Source organism: Excalfactoria chinensis, chromosome 15 (assembly GCF_039878825.1).
Source record: "Excalfactoria chinensis isolate bCotChi1 chromosome 15, bCotChi1.hap2, whole genome shotgun sequence".
NCBI classification, from domain to species: domain Eukaryota; kingdom Metazoa; phylum Chordata; class Aves; order Galliformes; family Phasianidae; genus Excalfactoria; species Excalfactoria chinensis.
In genome coordinates, this window is record NC_092839.1 from 12,084,921 (window position 1) to 12,101,179 (window position 16,259).

The 16,259-nt window shown below is 41.6% G+C and overlaps 1 protein-coding gene across 1 annotated transcript in view; it reads left to right on the forward strand.

The window, feature by feature from the left end:
* The window catches only part of LOC140259351 (uncharacterized), a 192,542-nt gene that overhangs the window by 89,515 nt on the left and 86,768 nt on the right, over window positions 1–16,259 (forward strand). The window contains exon 4 of the mRNA XM_072350588.1: window positions 1,130–1,249. Coding sequence (XP_072206689.1) covers window positions 1,130–1,249 — 120 coding nt within the window. The remainder of the gene's footprint in view (window positions 1–1,129; window positions 1,250–16,259) is intronic.

The following is a 16,259-nucleotide window of genomic DNA, read 5'->3' on the forward strand; positions in this document are numbered from 1 at the left end:
CGAAGCCTGATGCCCTTCTCCAGGGATCTCAGTTTTTCATAAAACTGTCCTCTCTATCAGTTAACTCCAGCAAGTCACGACAGGTCCACTGTCCCATGTGAACCTGCTGGTCTGCCTGTCGTGGCTTGGAGAGGCTGTATGGTCAAGGTTAACGTGCTACGTGTGAGTCCTGCTCTTTAAAATGATCGAACAGAACCATCTATTAATAGCATAGGATTTTTGATGATTGGCTTTTTTTAACGTTGAAACAGAATATGCTGTCCTTGAGAACACATGCCCCCGAAGTTCATGAAAAATGCAAGCACTTGTGGAGTGGGTTTTTAAAGTCGGGTTTTTAAGATCTGGTTCATCAGATGAGAAGAGTCTCCTAAAATGAGGGGCAGACTGTTACAAGATGCAGCAAAAGGAATTCCAGAGGAAATGTATTAAAAAAAAGTGGATGCAGCCACACCTGGAAACGCAGATGTAGTGCAGGCAGGAACCTGTGGGTAGAGGAGAGAGCCTTGGCCACAGTTAGAGGACAGAAAAATAATCATCTTCAAGTATCTTACATCATCTTAACCTCCCGTTAGACCTTCCCTGCAGGAGAAGTGCAGAATTACATTAGGAAACATGAGTAGCTAAAACAAAGAGCTGCTTTTGATTCTAATGTACTTGTATAGTCTGTAGAGAAATGTCTCGTGTTTTCCTCTGGACAGAAAGGTAAAAGCTCTTTGGAAGATCTTCAGAATTATCTTGCTCATACCTTGATGGACGCCTGTATTTATTCATTCCTGTAGCTAAACATTATAAAACTGACTGTAAAGTTTTATAACATATACACATAATTTCGTGTAGTGGCAGAATTAGCAGAAAGCAGCCAGGTGTGCCTGTGTTAAGACTGAATAGGAAAGAATCCAGCTACAAAATTTCAAGGTATTTTAATTTCTTAGGGCTTGAAGAAAATGTGACAACTGATAGATTTTGCATTTTATATCGTTTTGTTGCATCTGGGAGACATAAAAATAGCAGGTGAGAATATTTACGCTCACTGCCAGCATCTCTGAACTTCAAGCAATTGTCTTTCAGAAGGAGAATGAGGCTGTTCTCTGGGAATGGCATCCTGCTCATGTGCTCGTTTCTTTGGCAGAGGTTTTGGAATCAGCTCTGCAAGACATCCCAGGACCAGCGCAGCCCAACTGGAAGTACCAGCTAGCTGAAAATCTCCCTTCAGAAGCACTCAGCCATGGCCCAGTGAGGAACTGGAAAGGTATGTTAAGTGAGTGGGTTCCTGTGGATCTAGTTGTGTCTCATTAAAAATCTGTGTGGTGGATGGGAGAGAATGCTTACTGCTGTTCCACAGGGGACAAACTGGAAGGGTCGTGATTGCAGTGGAAGACAGAGTTAGCATTCAAAGTGATATGAGTTAGGGAAATAAGCTGAAGAAATGGATGCAGTTCAGGAAGGGCAGATTCAAGGTCTTACGCCTCAGCAAGAATAAACAGCAGAGCAAAAACAAGATGGGGGACATCAGCTTTGTAGCCGGTTCTGAAAGTGAAAGAAATGAACATAAGATGAGCATGAGTCACCAATGCCAATCTCTGGGAAGTAACCAAAAAGGGGGGAAATAGTGCTCCTTGTTGCTGCTCCAGAGTGTACTTTTCAAAAGTAAGATGAACCATTGCTTTTGGCTGGCGTGAATCATCCACTTGGTTTCCATTGGCTACACTGCTTTCCAAGTCCTCTTACAAGATGAAGTTTGGCTCTGGAACTGGATTTTAATATAATAGCTGATAATTTAATGACCTACAATAACATCTGTAATTACACACATTAAGAGGAAGGCAACTTCAGCTCATGCTTCTGGGTTTTAGAAGGGCATTAGAGAGCAATAATCTTTGTTAGAGCCATTATGTTCTTGTGTTCAGATTGATGCTCTGGGTCTGGGCAGCAGCAGTCCTGACCGAGAGCAAGGAGCAGCCCGAGCCCCCCCAGCTGCTCCTCGGGCTGCCTCAGCCACACCTGGCCTGGTGGGTTTTCCTCCTATAAAAGTGCCTGCTTTCCAGGGCACTTCCTGGGTATATCCCCTAACCAGGACCCAGCTGCCTTTCTCTCATTATCAGGAGCTTGAAGTACTGATGATATGGTGTAAATTATAAGAGTCTGGATTAGTATGTGTAGAAGAGCATGCATGGCATTAGATAACAGTGTTTCATGACCTGTATGCTGAAAAAGCAACTCCAAGTTATTTTAAGTTCTAATTTAGTGTTCCACATGAGTATGAAGCTATTTTGGAATATCAATATATTTTTTAATTTAAACAAATCTAATTATACTAAATTAAAGATTTATTTAGTGAACTTAGTAATGTTAAATGCTTAAATATTTCAGATGTCCGAGATAAACATAATAAAATGACTGTTTAATCTACAAATTAATCCAAAAAAATAAATTGCATTTTAATTACATTGATAATGATCAAACCCAAGTATGATGGGCATATCCCTTCCCTGAGCCATCCAAAAGGCAGAGAAGCAAACACCGGGCCGGATTCACTTTCCTCCTTACACCACTATGGAGGTTTTGAATAATTCCCTTTAGTACGTACATCTCTGATGTGTAATAATCTAGCTGAGTAGAATATGGCCATGTCGCTGAAGTTGGTCCAACACATCCTTATACTGAAGATGACTCCAATAATGAAAATCTGTCTTGCAAATGACTCATTGTAAGAAGGCTGTGCTGAAGATGTTGAAAATCAGGATGATGCATGTGAAAATGAAATTAATCAATATGAAGATGAGGATCAGCAGTCTATCACGGCAGAACTGTTTGATAATAATGAAACTGAGGAAACAGGCACTGCTGGGGAAACAAATGAAATTGCGAGAACTAGTAGTGATAGTAATGAATTAGTAGCTATTTCCAGGAAGAGAAGAGACTGAGTTTGCAGACAAAGAAAGGCATGCTAGGAAGCTGTGATGCTTGCAGCAGTTTTCCATGCCCAGTTTCTTTGAACACTCAGTGATGTAAATACACACACAGAAATAGTCAGGATTATTCGATCTCTGTCTGTAGTTGCTCCATTTGTGCGTGTAAGTAATTGTCAGGCTGGGTAATTTCTCATGCAAACGGATGCTTGAGCAGCTCAGCTGATGAATCAAGCCTTGGTGCTGGAGTGGAACTCTGCACTTAGAAATGGGCTCATTCAGTCACACCTCTTTTTGTCTCTTTTTGTCCCCGAACTCACCAAAACGTGTTCTACTAGAGCTAGGTTGTGAATCTGGTACAATGAAAGGATGGAGAAGTGTCCATCCTTGCTAATGAGTTAAAGCAATGCTGGAAGTTATTATCTGTCAGGTCTGTCCGGTAAATTGGGTCCTTCACAAGGAGATGCAGCAGTTCCAGCTACTCTCTGTTAGCTTCAGAGCCCACAGCTCTGTTTGTAGACCTTTCCTGTGTTTCCTACAGTGGATATTTGTTGTGGTGTTTCTCAGAAGTTTCACCACATCGGTACTTATTGGTAGCTCTGTTTGAACCCTGACTTCCAAATAAAGCCCCACTTTTGTTTTGACCTTTGCAGCCTTTGATACATGCATAGTTAAGTCACCACTTTACCACAGTTTGGTGCACCCATTAGGCATAACCCTTACAGCTCAGGGGCTGCAAACAGCCACGTGAAGAGGGTAGGACAGAGAGCAAGGCATCCTCGAGTGATACTTCCTTATGGGGTTACAGAACCCATGTGTGTGTTGTGCAGTTGTGTACTGACTGACACATCGCAATGGCTCCATGGACACCTGGGATAGGTTATCAGCACTCGGATGTTCTATCAGAGAAGGATTGAGCTCAAACTCTGATGGAGATGCTGGGTGTGCTCCCCAGGCTCTGTCACAGGCTCTTCTGAATTTAAAGGGTTTTGAAAGAATTTTGTATCAAAATGCAGCAAAATGACTTTGAAGCTCAAGTTTCATTGTCTTTCACTGATGTTTTGGGGGAAACATGTTAGCTATTACTGAGTGTAATTTATGCCACTTTAAGGCCCATTCACACTGCTGCCAAAGAGGCATGAGATGGTCATAGCTCAAATGAGACTCATCTCCTAAATTCTGTCAACTTTTACTTAGACTTAATGGTGCTTGTGAAACTGCTGACCGTATCGAGTCCCCTTTCAAATCCTGTGTTAGGAACCTGTATATGATGATTTTTCTTGTATAGAAGAGCCTCTATGAGTTCCTCCAGAGAGGTCTTGAACTAACTGGCTTGAGTTTGTTGTGTGGTCTCTGAGTGCATGCATCTGAAAGCTCCTGAAACAAAAAATCAGAAGGTACCCCTGCCTGTGTAACTGTAATGGAGCAAATCTCTCTGTGTGTTTTGAATTCTTAAATTCCTTTTAACTGGACTGCAGAGAAACAAAACTGGTTGTTTATCAAATCAGGTCTTGGAAAATGCTCTTCCCCTTGAGGTCAAATAGAACTCCACTATGGTGCATTATTTTGGCTTCATGGTTCTTTAAATCTTCTCCAACTTTCTTTTCCTTTGTTCCTTATCCAATACCACAAAAATGTAATAACAGCAAAAGTAGACAATACAGATTAGACAACCTGGATAATATTTAAGCATGTGCTGAAGTGTTTTCTTAGTGGACTTAAGTGCTCTGCTGTAGCATATGTGGCATTTTCAGTTTTCTGCAGGAACTCTGTTTTCTTAACTTGCAAAGACTGTAGAGACCTTAAAGCAGAACAGGATTTTTCAGTGCACAACGCTTTGCTCTCTTCTTGCAAAGTGCCTTCTTTGACAAACGTGTGGGCACTGATCCTATTGATGGGAAAGAGAATGGAAACTTTCTTAAAAATAACAAAAAACCTCACACCCCCAGGTTGGTGTTTTACAGTCGGGTAGTTCTCGTTTTGAAGTTATCAGTATGTACATTGTTTGCTTTCACATTTGAATTGAGCCATGACTTTGTGCAGAGAGCTTCCTTTCTACCTGGCTTATCTGCAAGCTGCTCGGAGCAAAGAGTTCCTGATCTTACACCAACCAAGGTGTGGAGGGAGAGGGGGGACGTTCAGAATTGTCCAAGCCACCCAGAAAGCCAGAAGTCTCTCTTTGTTGAGCTCTTTTTGATATCTTTTTTGATGGATCTCCCAAACCTATATTGCTGCACAAAGCCCTGTGTTGCTAACCATTGTCTAAGAGTCTGCCTGGTTCTAATTCTTCCATTTTTGTGCAGACGATCTTGTTTTCCCATAGTGATTACTATGTCAGGATTTGGACTTCAAAACTGTAAAAACAAAACATGAGACTGGGATGCATTATCCTGGGATAAACTGGGATCAGCTGCTCCATGCTTTATGTTAGGATTACATGGAAGACTTGGTTTGAGCTGTATATAAGGCCTGAAGAAGATTCAAAGAAAAAACAGCATAAGCTGCTATCGTTTTTAATTTTTATTGAGCCCTTTTAACACCTCAGATGACCATAAGGGAAAAACAGACCAAAATATTGCCCATTGTAATAAATAATTTGAGTCAAGTTTCAAGCTCATTATTAAATGAAACTTGAGGTAATCTTCTAAGCTGAGCTTCAGGGCACCTGTGACTTTTAAATGGAACTGTTCTGTTTCTAGGGAAATACATACCTTTAAAAATTAAGCTGGAGGCTAAAAGCCTCAAACAATAAATCTCCCTCCAGCACACTTCTCTGGGGACATATATACTATGCAGCCTTCAAGCAGGGCACTTAGCCTATCTTTGGGTGTCTTTTCTCCAGCGTTAAGGTTCTTTTATAAGGCACATCTGGTTATCTCTAGACCTTTGAGTTCTCAGAATCCCAAATATCTCTGTTTGATATAAGCTCAACTGCTGGCTGTCTGGATGCTCTCTGAACAGCCACCGTATCTGTTAGGAACTCCAAATGTCAGGCTGTTTTGGTGTCAGGAAAAGAACTGTTTAGCCCTGCATGTACATGCAGTTTGCACACAGTTGTGTGTTTTAGCAGACAGTTCTGTAGCAGTGGTCTTTTGGGGGTCGGTGCAGCGTGGCTTGAACCTGGAAATGTCTTTTCTCTTTGAGATGTATTCCCGCACTCAGAGTAGAGGAATAACAGAAGATCCTCCCTGAAACAAATGAGTTTGCCTTCAGAGAAATGTTTAAGTACCGGTAATGGTGTGAAGCTATTGAACCATGTAGTGGCTGCTGATTAATTTAGTACTGTCCGTTCTGAACACTTAATACAGGAATCTTGGATAAGAATAGCTGTGTAATTAATGCAGCTATACAAGGAAATAGAAACAGGCTCTCATTGGTATATGTGTTAGAATACATGACGTGCATTTATACATGAGGATCATCTCACCCTCTTTGTTACGCTGTGCATCTTAGTGCTGTGTAGCAGACGAGTGGAGCTCTTTTCACTGCTGAATCATAAATGTTGCAACAGCTGGCAGTGCTGGAGCTGCAGCCACATCCCCAGGCAAGCAGTAACAGCTCGGCTTCGGCTCCATCCCTGTCTGTGTGTTTATCTTACAGGCTCTCACGGAGCGAGGCATATCTAGCTGCTCCAAGTTTACTTTTCCATTTATTTTAATTTTCATATTTAAGTCGATACTGATGGCTTGTACGACGACCCAGCCTAAACTCTTCAATAAAAAGTAAACAACAGGAAGGTATATAGAAAGCCAAAATAACTCATTATTGCTGCTTATACGCTCATCAAAATCCTAAGGGGGCTGTGACCTGATTGTAACTTTCCCCTGGAGCCGTACAATAATTTTAGCTGTGAAAGGAAATTTTATGGCATGTAAGATTAGCCCACACTAATGCAAGGTCAAAAATAATAGAATCAATAAGCAAACTCAATACTGTTAACATTTTGAGAAAATTACTACGAGAAAACAATGTCAACAACAGATTGAAGTGGGTCTCCAAAGTTGTCCTATTGATTTCCTTTCAGATTCATGACAATCTAACTCTTTTTCCTTTGCAATATGGTACCATTTTTTTCTTTTTTTATTTATTCTTTGTGTTTTACGGCCTATTATTATTTCAGCTATGAACACTTGTTAATTTATTATTTTAAAATATGGCAAAATTTGTGTCTTTGAGTTTATATTCTGAAATAGAAAAAAGCCTCTGATACCATTCAAAAGTGGTTAGAAAGCCTGAGGCTATTCTAAGGTCTTAATTTGGTTAGCAATGCACCAGCACGGAGTGGGGGAAGAGGAGGGAGGAAACTGAAGGCAACTTTGACACTTGTTTAGAACTGTCAAAATCAAGTGTACTAAGAATAGGAAAGAAGTAAAATGCTGAACGTGTATTTAAGTGTTGCATTTCGTATTGGTAGTATCTTAGACTGGTAATGCTATCACAGATTGACTGTGTTGTGTCTTTGAAAGGATCAAATTGTAACTGAGTTGTAAAATTGAGGCTGTGCAGTCTGGATTCTTCAGCAGAGATGTGGCAATGGGGTGTCGGGGTGTGCTCCCAGTATGAGCATCTGGGCTGTGGCCATAGGAGAGTGTTACTCCAACGCTGCATTTGAGATGAATTCATGGCAGGAGGAGGTAAAGCAAAACGTCACCATTGGACTTTGACACTCATGTAGCTCCTCTTCAAGGAGTCCTGTCTGCTCAGGAAAGTGCTTTAGCACTTTCCTTTACACACACAAACATAAACGCTTCCCACCGCTGAGCCTGATGCTTGTAAAGCAAAGTGATGTATTGTTATTCGATGATCTCATGGTTGGTGCAAAGGTCTCTTTCTGCAAACCACTCCTCCTGTGTTCTTTTGAAGTCTGCCATTGCAGGCTGTGGGTGCAAGAGAGCCTGGCTGCACTAGAAGCCCTTTCTCCTGCTTTGGGAAGGAAGCTCTGCTACAAGGCTAAGTATGCTAATCCCTTCTGCTAATTCTTCTCCCTTTGGAGAGGACTTGTGTTTCGGAATTGACATAGTGAAATCTGCTTTGCAGCTTTGTATCCACTACTTGATACAGCCGCTGTAACAATGTTTCCTTCAGTGCACATCTCGGAGGTGGCAGCAAACCGCTCCACTGAGGTTACTGATGTCGTGCAAGCATCCCGGATCCATCCTCAGAGCTGCCTTTCTCCATAGACTCAGTGAGGTTTTGGTTTGCAGGTATTGCTGTGCCTGAATTTGGTAGCGAACTGGAGCAAATCCAAGTCTGTGCCAGGTTGTGTGTCACAGACTTTTTGCTTCTCCCAAGTTCAACAGCTTTGCTTGTTTCTCTGGTATCTCGGTTTCTTTTCTCCCTCAAATATAATCCTTTCTGGCTTTCATTTGTAATAACTATACTAATTATTTTTGGGGCAGATGTACTGTGCAGTCCTGATGTTACCATTGCTGTGGCAACGTCTGTGTTTGCAACAAAATCAAGTGCTGCATTCCTTACAAATAAGGCTTGGCTTGTCATAAGGGCAGGCTATCAAAAGTTCATTTGAGCAAGATGATTTTCTGCTCGCCTGATGCTACCAGCTGTTTGGACAAGGGATTGGCAAAGGCTCTGTGGGTTGGTCCTTAGCCAGCAGATGATGGTGGCGTTTGTGAGTCTGATCAAACTTTGACAACGAGGCGGAACTTATTTGAAATGCGGTTCTTGTCATTGCTGGAGAGAAAAAAGAAAAATAAAGGAAGAAAAGAAAGAAAAAACACCACTGAAGGGAGTTGTCACACAAAAGTGTGTGGTATGAACTCAGGGACCTAAAAAATCAATCATGGCAATTATTTTACTAAATTATTTTAAACTGTAGTGTGTCCAGAAGTCTTTCTGTTAAATGTCTGCTGTCACAGCAACAAGCTGTGCTGTTTCCATCTCTGACCTTTTTCATGTTAAAATGCGTGTCAGTATGTAAAACAGAAGCACTCCATACAGAAGATGACTGTAGCAGCGCTTTGCTTTGCTGCACTGAAGGTCCTGGAGATGCATATTTTGCAGGAAATGAGTATAATGGGACAATTCGCCATTTAGTTAGAGGGAAAAAAATGCCAACAACAAGCAAAGGTTGCTTTTTTTCAGCATTTGTTTTGTCGCGTTCATTTCTGCTATGATATATTTGAGGGAACAGAATGGAAGACTTAAGTGGCACATGCGGAGAATGGATGACTTGATGATGAAGTGTGAAATGACCATTAAAGCACTGACCGTTTATCCCTAATGCTCTATCCTGAGCTGAGATCTAAGTGAAATGAGTGTAGTGGTTGCAGCTGAGTACCTGGTGGACAGGAGTCCATATGTCATGGAAATGTGAATCAGTTGGCACAGCTTAGCATCAAGAACAGCATTGATTCTGACGAGGTGTGGGTCAGACTGATAATGATAAGGATGTGAGGAGCCTCCAAGAAGATTTGGGGGAATAGGTGGGAAGTTTTCCTGGCGCTTTCTGTTCAAAAGCTGCTCACCTATAGATGAGGAGTGTCCTGGCTGGTGCCATGTATTCTTTGGACCTGGTTTCTCTGCTGTCAGATGAGAATGTAATAACATTTGAATGCACTTTTCTGAATTGCAGCAGCTGTGATCACCAGGTTGTGCCTCCCTCTTGCAAACTCCATTTGTGCTGCAGATACACGGGTTGCAGCGGAGCGATGCCGATGTTCATCAGATAGCAGTGGGTGCAGTTTGATCCCTGTTTCGTTGTTTTGGGTTGAATCTCAGTGTACCCACAGTGGAATGTTTTTATGAAAGTATGCCAGAAACTTTGTGATGTCTGAGTGAAGATGCTATCTGACCGTGAAATAATTAATGCTGTTTGTGCTCTGACAAACCTATGGACTATGCTGTGTAGTCCACAGTTCCAGAGACTTCGCCATATCTCTTATAGAAGAACCTGAACTTAGGAGCGCCTCTGTGTCTCAATATGACTGACTTTGGTCAGACTGTTAATATATATGGCTGCTTCACATACAGATGATATTTGCCATTTCATTTCACAACTTCATGAAGTCAGCAGTAGCTGTAGGTACTGTGGTCATTCTCTGCCCTTGTGAGTGTGACATAGGGCAGGTCCAGCTCTGATCTCCCTCCTGCCCTGTGCAGTTCTGTCAGAAAGGCTGTCCATTACTGTCTAATCTCATCATATTTTTCCTAAGTAAATACTTTTCTCTTAATTGTGGATAGGAGGTACACAAACACTGGGCTAGTCACCTGGCTAGATTCCAAATGAGACTCAAGGAGTGAAAAAGAAGCTGTAAGGACTTGCTGTGTCTGAGGTACGGATCTAAATTTGGGTAGTTCAGCCAAGGTGCATGTCCCAGAAAGCAAGTGAGAATGACAATTGTGAAAAAAGGGGCAGTAGGCCTGCCAAGTACGGTACAGCTATTCTGGGCTACCCAAACCACTGCTACTGCGCATACTGAGTATCTTCCATAGAAATCAGCCCTGGCCAAGAATAGTACAAAGATAATATGAACCACACATAAATGCTGTAGTAGGGAGCCGTATCCTGAAGATAGGAAGTACGTTGAAATGGATCAACAGAAAATCAAAACCTGTGGGATTCTGTAGCAGTTCTGCTTTCAGAACCTGTATCTGATGGCCTGACGTTGTAAGAACATCCAATAAGTGTGTTACAAATTGTATTAAATAGTACAGAAACCAGAAGAGCGCTGTTTGGAGACTCATTGCATTCCTCCTCTGCTGCCTTTTGGATCGAGCTGCAGGAGAGTCCCAGAGCAGATGTGAGTGGTTAGCTCCATGCACAGTGTGCAGTCCTAGTATGTGACCAGCCAAAATAAAGTTGTTCCAGTGTAAATCTGCTTCATGGTTTGAAAGCAGAGAAACATCTTCTTTGAGAGACTCTAGGTCAGGGAGGGAGGTTTGGTGTTACAGCATCTTCCTTTTGAGATTAGATTGATGACTAATGAAGAAGAGAATATCAGAGTAAAGTCACAGGGAAGTTGTATCTTTCCCAATGTGGGGTTTGGAATGGAAAATGTAATGCAAATCTACAGAGGTGATACAGAAAATAAAGCAGGGGCTTAAGAAGGGACGATGAGGGGTTTCTGCTGATTTTTGCCGGTTAAAACTTAAGTATAATAGCTGAAGGAATCAAATGCTTATCTATTGTGGATGCTCAAAAGCACAATATTTCCTGTTAGGCCGGTACCACAGGTGACTGACGCGTTCAAAGGCTGGTTGGGAATGTTGGTTTTCCTAAGCTGGCCTGAAATATGGGCACTGCAATGAGTGAGATACGAATTCAGGATTCAGGAAGCTGGATCGATCCCAGATTCCTGTGTGACTTAATAGCTCTGTCCTCAAGCTCCAAAATATGTTATTTAGGAACTGTAATACTAATGTTTTTAAACAGTATTGTGAAGATAAATACTAAAAGCACTTTTAGCTTCTCTGATTCTCTAAGTACTGAACTCGGTGTTTTATGCCTAGATGTGCATCACTGCAATCTTTTTCTAGCTAGAAATGCCATCCTCATGGGATCAGAACAGTCCTGCATTAAACCTGTGAGATCAATAGCTACGTGGGATGATGGAAGGGGATGCTTTTCAGGGTCCATCTGGAGGAGTTGAAGGTGCTGCTGCTGGGGCAGCTCCTCAATGGCTGCCCTGCAGTGCACCAGGCCGGGAGCCCCAGCACAACACCTGCTGTGCTGCAGTGCAAAGCGCCTCTGCCCAAACTCTCCTCCCAAACCAGTGAAGCCTGGGCGGATAATTCTGCATTAAAATAGATCAAGATTTCTTCTGTGATCGCTTTTGTCAGTTCTGCTCTGGGGGCTGTACCTGCAGCACTGGGGGCTGTAATGCTGGCAGTTGGCAAACAGGTCCTAAATAAAGAGAGGTGTGTGTGAGATAGTGTAGGGGTGTGTGTAATATCATAATGAATATATAGCCATGTGTGCCGTAAAACCTAAACTTAGCAATACATAATGCAAGAGCATGCTTTCTCACTTTATTTCTGTATCTGGAAAGTTTCAGCACTGGCATCGTATCAATATTTATTAATGCATTGTGAACTAGAACCTGTGATTATTACTCATGCTATCTCATACTTCACAAGCTTCAGCTCTGAAGAATAAAATCACATCTGCTTTCGCTCTCCCCATATTTTATTCAATGTTTTAACAGCTTTGCCGTAAATATCTCATCCATTACGATTCAGTTGTGACTGTATCAACTTCACATCTCTTGTTTTATTGCTGTCATTATACTTAAACAACGCACTGTTAATTCTGTTAACTAACAAGTTCATTGTTCTGAGAGTCAGCAATCTCTGTTTGTCGAGTCCACAGAGTTACTGGCTGTAAATCAGAGCTGGGGAATGAGAGAGGCCTCTCCCTTCATTTGGAAAATGAGAATGCATTCTTTACAAAGGCCGATGAGTAAAAGGCTAATTGTGATCCCAGATAATAGAGCTTGCAGGGTAAGTCTTACTTAGTGAAGGCAAAACCGTGCTGTCTGTCCTCTGTAGTTTCTCTGTAAGTCTCTGTGCTGCTGCAGCTGGTGGGCAGGAGCTGCTGCCTGTCCTGCTTTGTGCAGCAATGATGGGCAGCAGCTCTGTGGGGCTGCACTTCCCATGCAGGACAAGGGATGGGCTGGGATGCTGGTAGGAAGGAGATGAGGGAGGGCAGGGCAGGCATCTCAGAGTGGATCTGGGCCATACTGGTACCAACAGCCGCTGGTTGTGCTGTTCTGGCAGATGCTGGAACTTGTGGTACTGCGATCCCAAGTAGAATTTCTGCAGAGAACTCTGTCTGCCCTCCTAAGGATGTGTGAGTCAATTGATTTCACAACTCCAGTAAGCCTGTCTTCTTTGGAGAAATATGTAGTCATTAGGCCTAATATTTTTTTATGTACAATTCCTAAAGGAAAATATACCTCGCCTGTGGTTTGAAAGCTGTCTCTTGAGAAATCTTGTGTGCCTGGTGATCATTTGAATTCCATGCAGTCCTTAACTTTTGCTGCCCGTGTGTTAGAAATCATTTTAAATGAATGGAATAAAATTCACAAATGTTATGTGCCAGGGTATGATGAACTCACAGGAAACATGACTCAAAAGTCTTTTCCATTTTTTATCATAACAAATAGGAACGGAGACATAATGACCCATTTCTGAAGGAGATTCTATTGGTCTCTCATCTGCAATATGTAATGCCTTGCTTAAATAAACTGGTTTATATTTGTTAAATTTTGGTGTAATTATAAATTCATAATAGGGAATAATCACGGAAAGTCCAATGACAGTCCTTGGAGATAAGTACATGGATACAGGTGTGTAAAATTTTACTCATGTCGTTATTTGAGAAATGAAAATGGTTGTGTTTGTTTGTTTGGTTGTTTTTTTTTAACTAGGGTTTTTTGAAGAATTTCTCTTTTTAACTCACGAGGTTGGTCCTTCTCCCCTGGTTTGTGTATGTGTGCTGTGGATGCAGAGTAGAGGTTGCTGCCCCCACAGTAAGTAAATGTACACACAGAGATGTCCCAATGCTTGGTTTGAAACACACAGTGAGGAGAAGGTATCTCGTCCACTTTAATAACCTGCATCTCTTACATTACTGTAACAGGCCTGGGATGCATCAGGATGCTTTCGGGTACCAGGAGTGGTACAGATGCACAGAGATGTGGGTGTGCTCTACTTGTGCCCCCAAGTGAGCACATGGGGTCTGGCTGCAGTGTGTGCAGGGGCTGCTGTGCTGCACCGCTGTGTCATCTCAGGGTCTTCTGTGCTGCATGGGGCAGGTTCTGCTGTGGGATGGTGGATTTGTTGTGTAGAAACTGTACAACTTGTACTGTAAGTTCTGCCAGTTTAAACTGGGCCGTGCTCTTCGTGTTGTGTGGTTAAACTTGTTTTACTTCTTTGGGAAATAAGGATCCTGAGAGCAGTGGAAGGTGAGTGAGCTGAAGGCCACTTTTTCTTCCTACCCTCTCAGCTGTTAAGATGGTGTTAAGATGGTGTCCCTCTGCTGAGCTCTGTGTGTTTCTGCAGAGTTAATAATTGGAGAGGGAATCTACCAATTCCCACCTCCCCTCTTGAAACTGAGCATGAGGTAATGTATCAATCTAAATAAACACACATCTCGATTCCATAGCTATCATTTTATCTGTTAGTGCTACTGCTTAAATTGAATTTAAACACTGAACAAGTACTGTGTGAAACTCTTTGGCATTTGATTCACAAGAGCACATCAGGCTCTGCTTTGGTGCTGCTGTCAGCACAAAGTTCCAATGGAACTCAGACAGAAGCCCAAGGCAGCTCCCACATGCCTGGGTTCCATCCTGAGGTTTGAACCAGGCTGACTCAAATGTTCATCCATTCACTCAAAAAAGCCCTTCAGCTCCTCTCCCCTGGTTTCAGGTTATCCTGTGGCTAAAGAATAGATCTGGGAGCTCTAGATTTGATTTCTCACTCAGTTATAGATTTGTGGATAACCTGAGGCGAAGTCGTTCAGCTTCTATACTCTGGGTTCCCATTTACAAGGCAGTGATAATAATAATAGTGCTTGTCTCCTTTATAAGAGTAGTGGGAGACCTTAATTTCTTAATATTTGTCATCTGTAAAGTACTTTCAAATGGGTGAAGCCAAAGAACAAAAGGAGAAGGAAGAGATTTCTATAGTCCTGAAGAGAAGGTTACTCTAAGTTTTGTTATCAGCATATTATCCTGTATAATAGACTATAATCTATAATCTTCTCAAGATTTCAGCTGATCTCACACCAGCCAGTGTTCCTTCATGATACAGTTTTGCTCCATGGAATTGTGGGTGATCTGATACTGCTCCGAGGGAATGCAGCCGTGAAAAGAAATGTGCAGGAGGTGGGAGGCAGTGCCTATCAGACAGAGCTTTACAGCGTCAAAGTTGTCTGCAGCGTAATTATCAAGGCTGTAACCCTGAACTTGAGAAGTATTCCGTTTTTATCTTTTATTATCTGATGGAACTTATCATACTGTTTCACTTGATAACACAGGAATGGATTCTGCAAACATTGGCCTGTGTGGTGTAGCACTTGCTCTCCTTTGCTGTTTCCATGGTCTTCAGCTATTTGTCCAGAGGAGAGGTAATGCTTCCTACATTTGCCTAAGGAGTGCACTTGGAAGCAGCTGTGATAAGTTGGTGGACTTCACTTTGCTCCACTGATGCAGCTGAAAATATTCAACCCTGAAAGGTATTCTTTAGGTCTGGATGCAGACCTGGTAAGGCATGTTAGTGAGTATTACTTGAATCCATTTCACTGTCTCCTGGTTGGCAACTGTATGTTTAACACAGTAAAACTTAGAAGCCTCTCACAAGTGCTGGGAAAGGAGCGTGTATTAATTTCATGGTGAAGGTTTCGAAGAGGAGGGTTCGCTGCTGCTGTGTGTGTGTAGCTAAGTCACAGCTCTGAGCAGGTATTTCCAGGTGACCTCTAAAGCAGGAAGGTTATTCATCTGTGCCAAGTACACGATCACATGTGAGTGTTGCACTTTGTATTATTTAATTTCATTCCAATTATTCCAGGAAAAAAAAAAAAAAAAAACAATTAAGAAAGCGAATAATTATAAAAGTAAGGTCAACTCAATTTTCTCTACTAATGTTTTTAGTTACTGGACTCATTATTGCTAATTTCTTTCATAATCTTTGCCATCTAACCTCATTTGTTTCATTGCTAAGTGGCAAGAAGGGAGCATCATAAAACTTCAGTGAAAACAAAGCAGGAAATTCACATCATTTCAGTGATTTTCTAAGAAAGTAATTATCTGTTGTTAACCTTTGTGGAAAGAAGACTTCAATATAGCTGTTAAATTTCCATCCTTCCATTTCTGACTGTAATTCTTACAATTAAAATCATCTATGGGTAGATATATTAATATATGTATAGATATTTAGAAATTATTATCTGCAAGCAGTATTTAAAAGTTGATAGTAGCTATGCAGAAATATTCACGTAGTTAGAAAAATTAGAGCAAAATCTGTTCAGTGTAACTGGTGCATATGGACAATGAATTTAACACATCTGTGGGCCTTCACAATTCCTGAATGGTACAGAAGCCATTATATCCAATGTTGAGGTGAAGATCTTGTGTGTGTTTAAAGGAGCATATCCACATGGAGATGAGTAAATTACAGAACGCGAATGGAGGTCATGAACAGACTTTCATTGCTGATGGATTTACTGAAATTGAGATGAGTAGAAGAATATTCTCCTTATGAATTTATTTGACTATCGTGACTCCAAACAAATGGGTTATTCTTTATTTTTCCCTCATTTTTATTTGTCAGCTGAAAATCGCATTAAGAAGGACAAGGGGGAATGGCTTTAAACTAACAAAGAGAAAC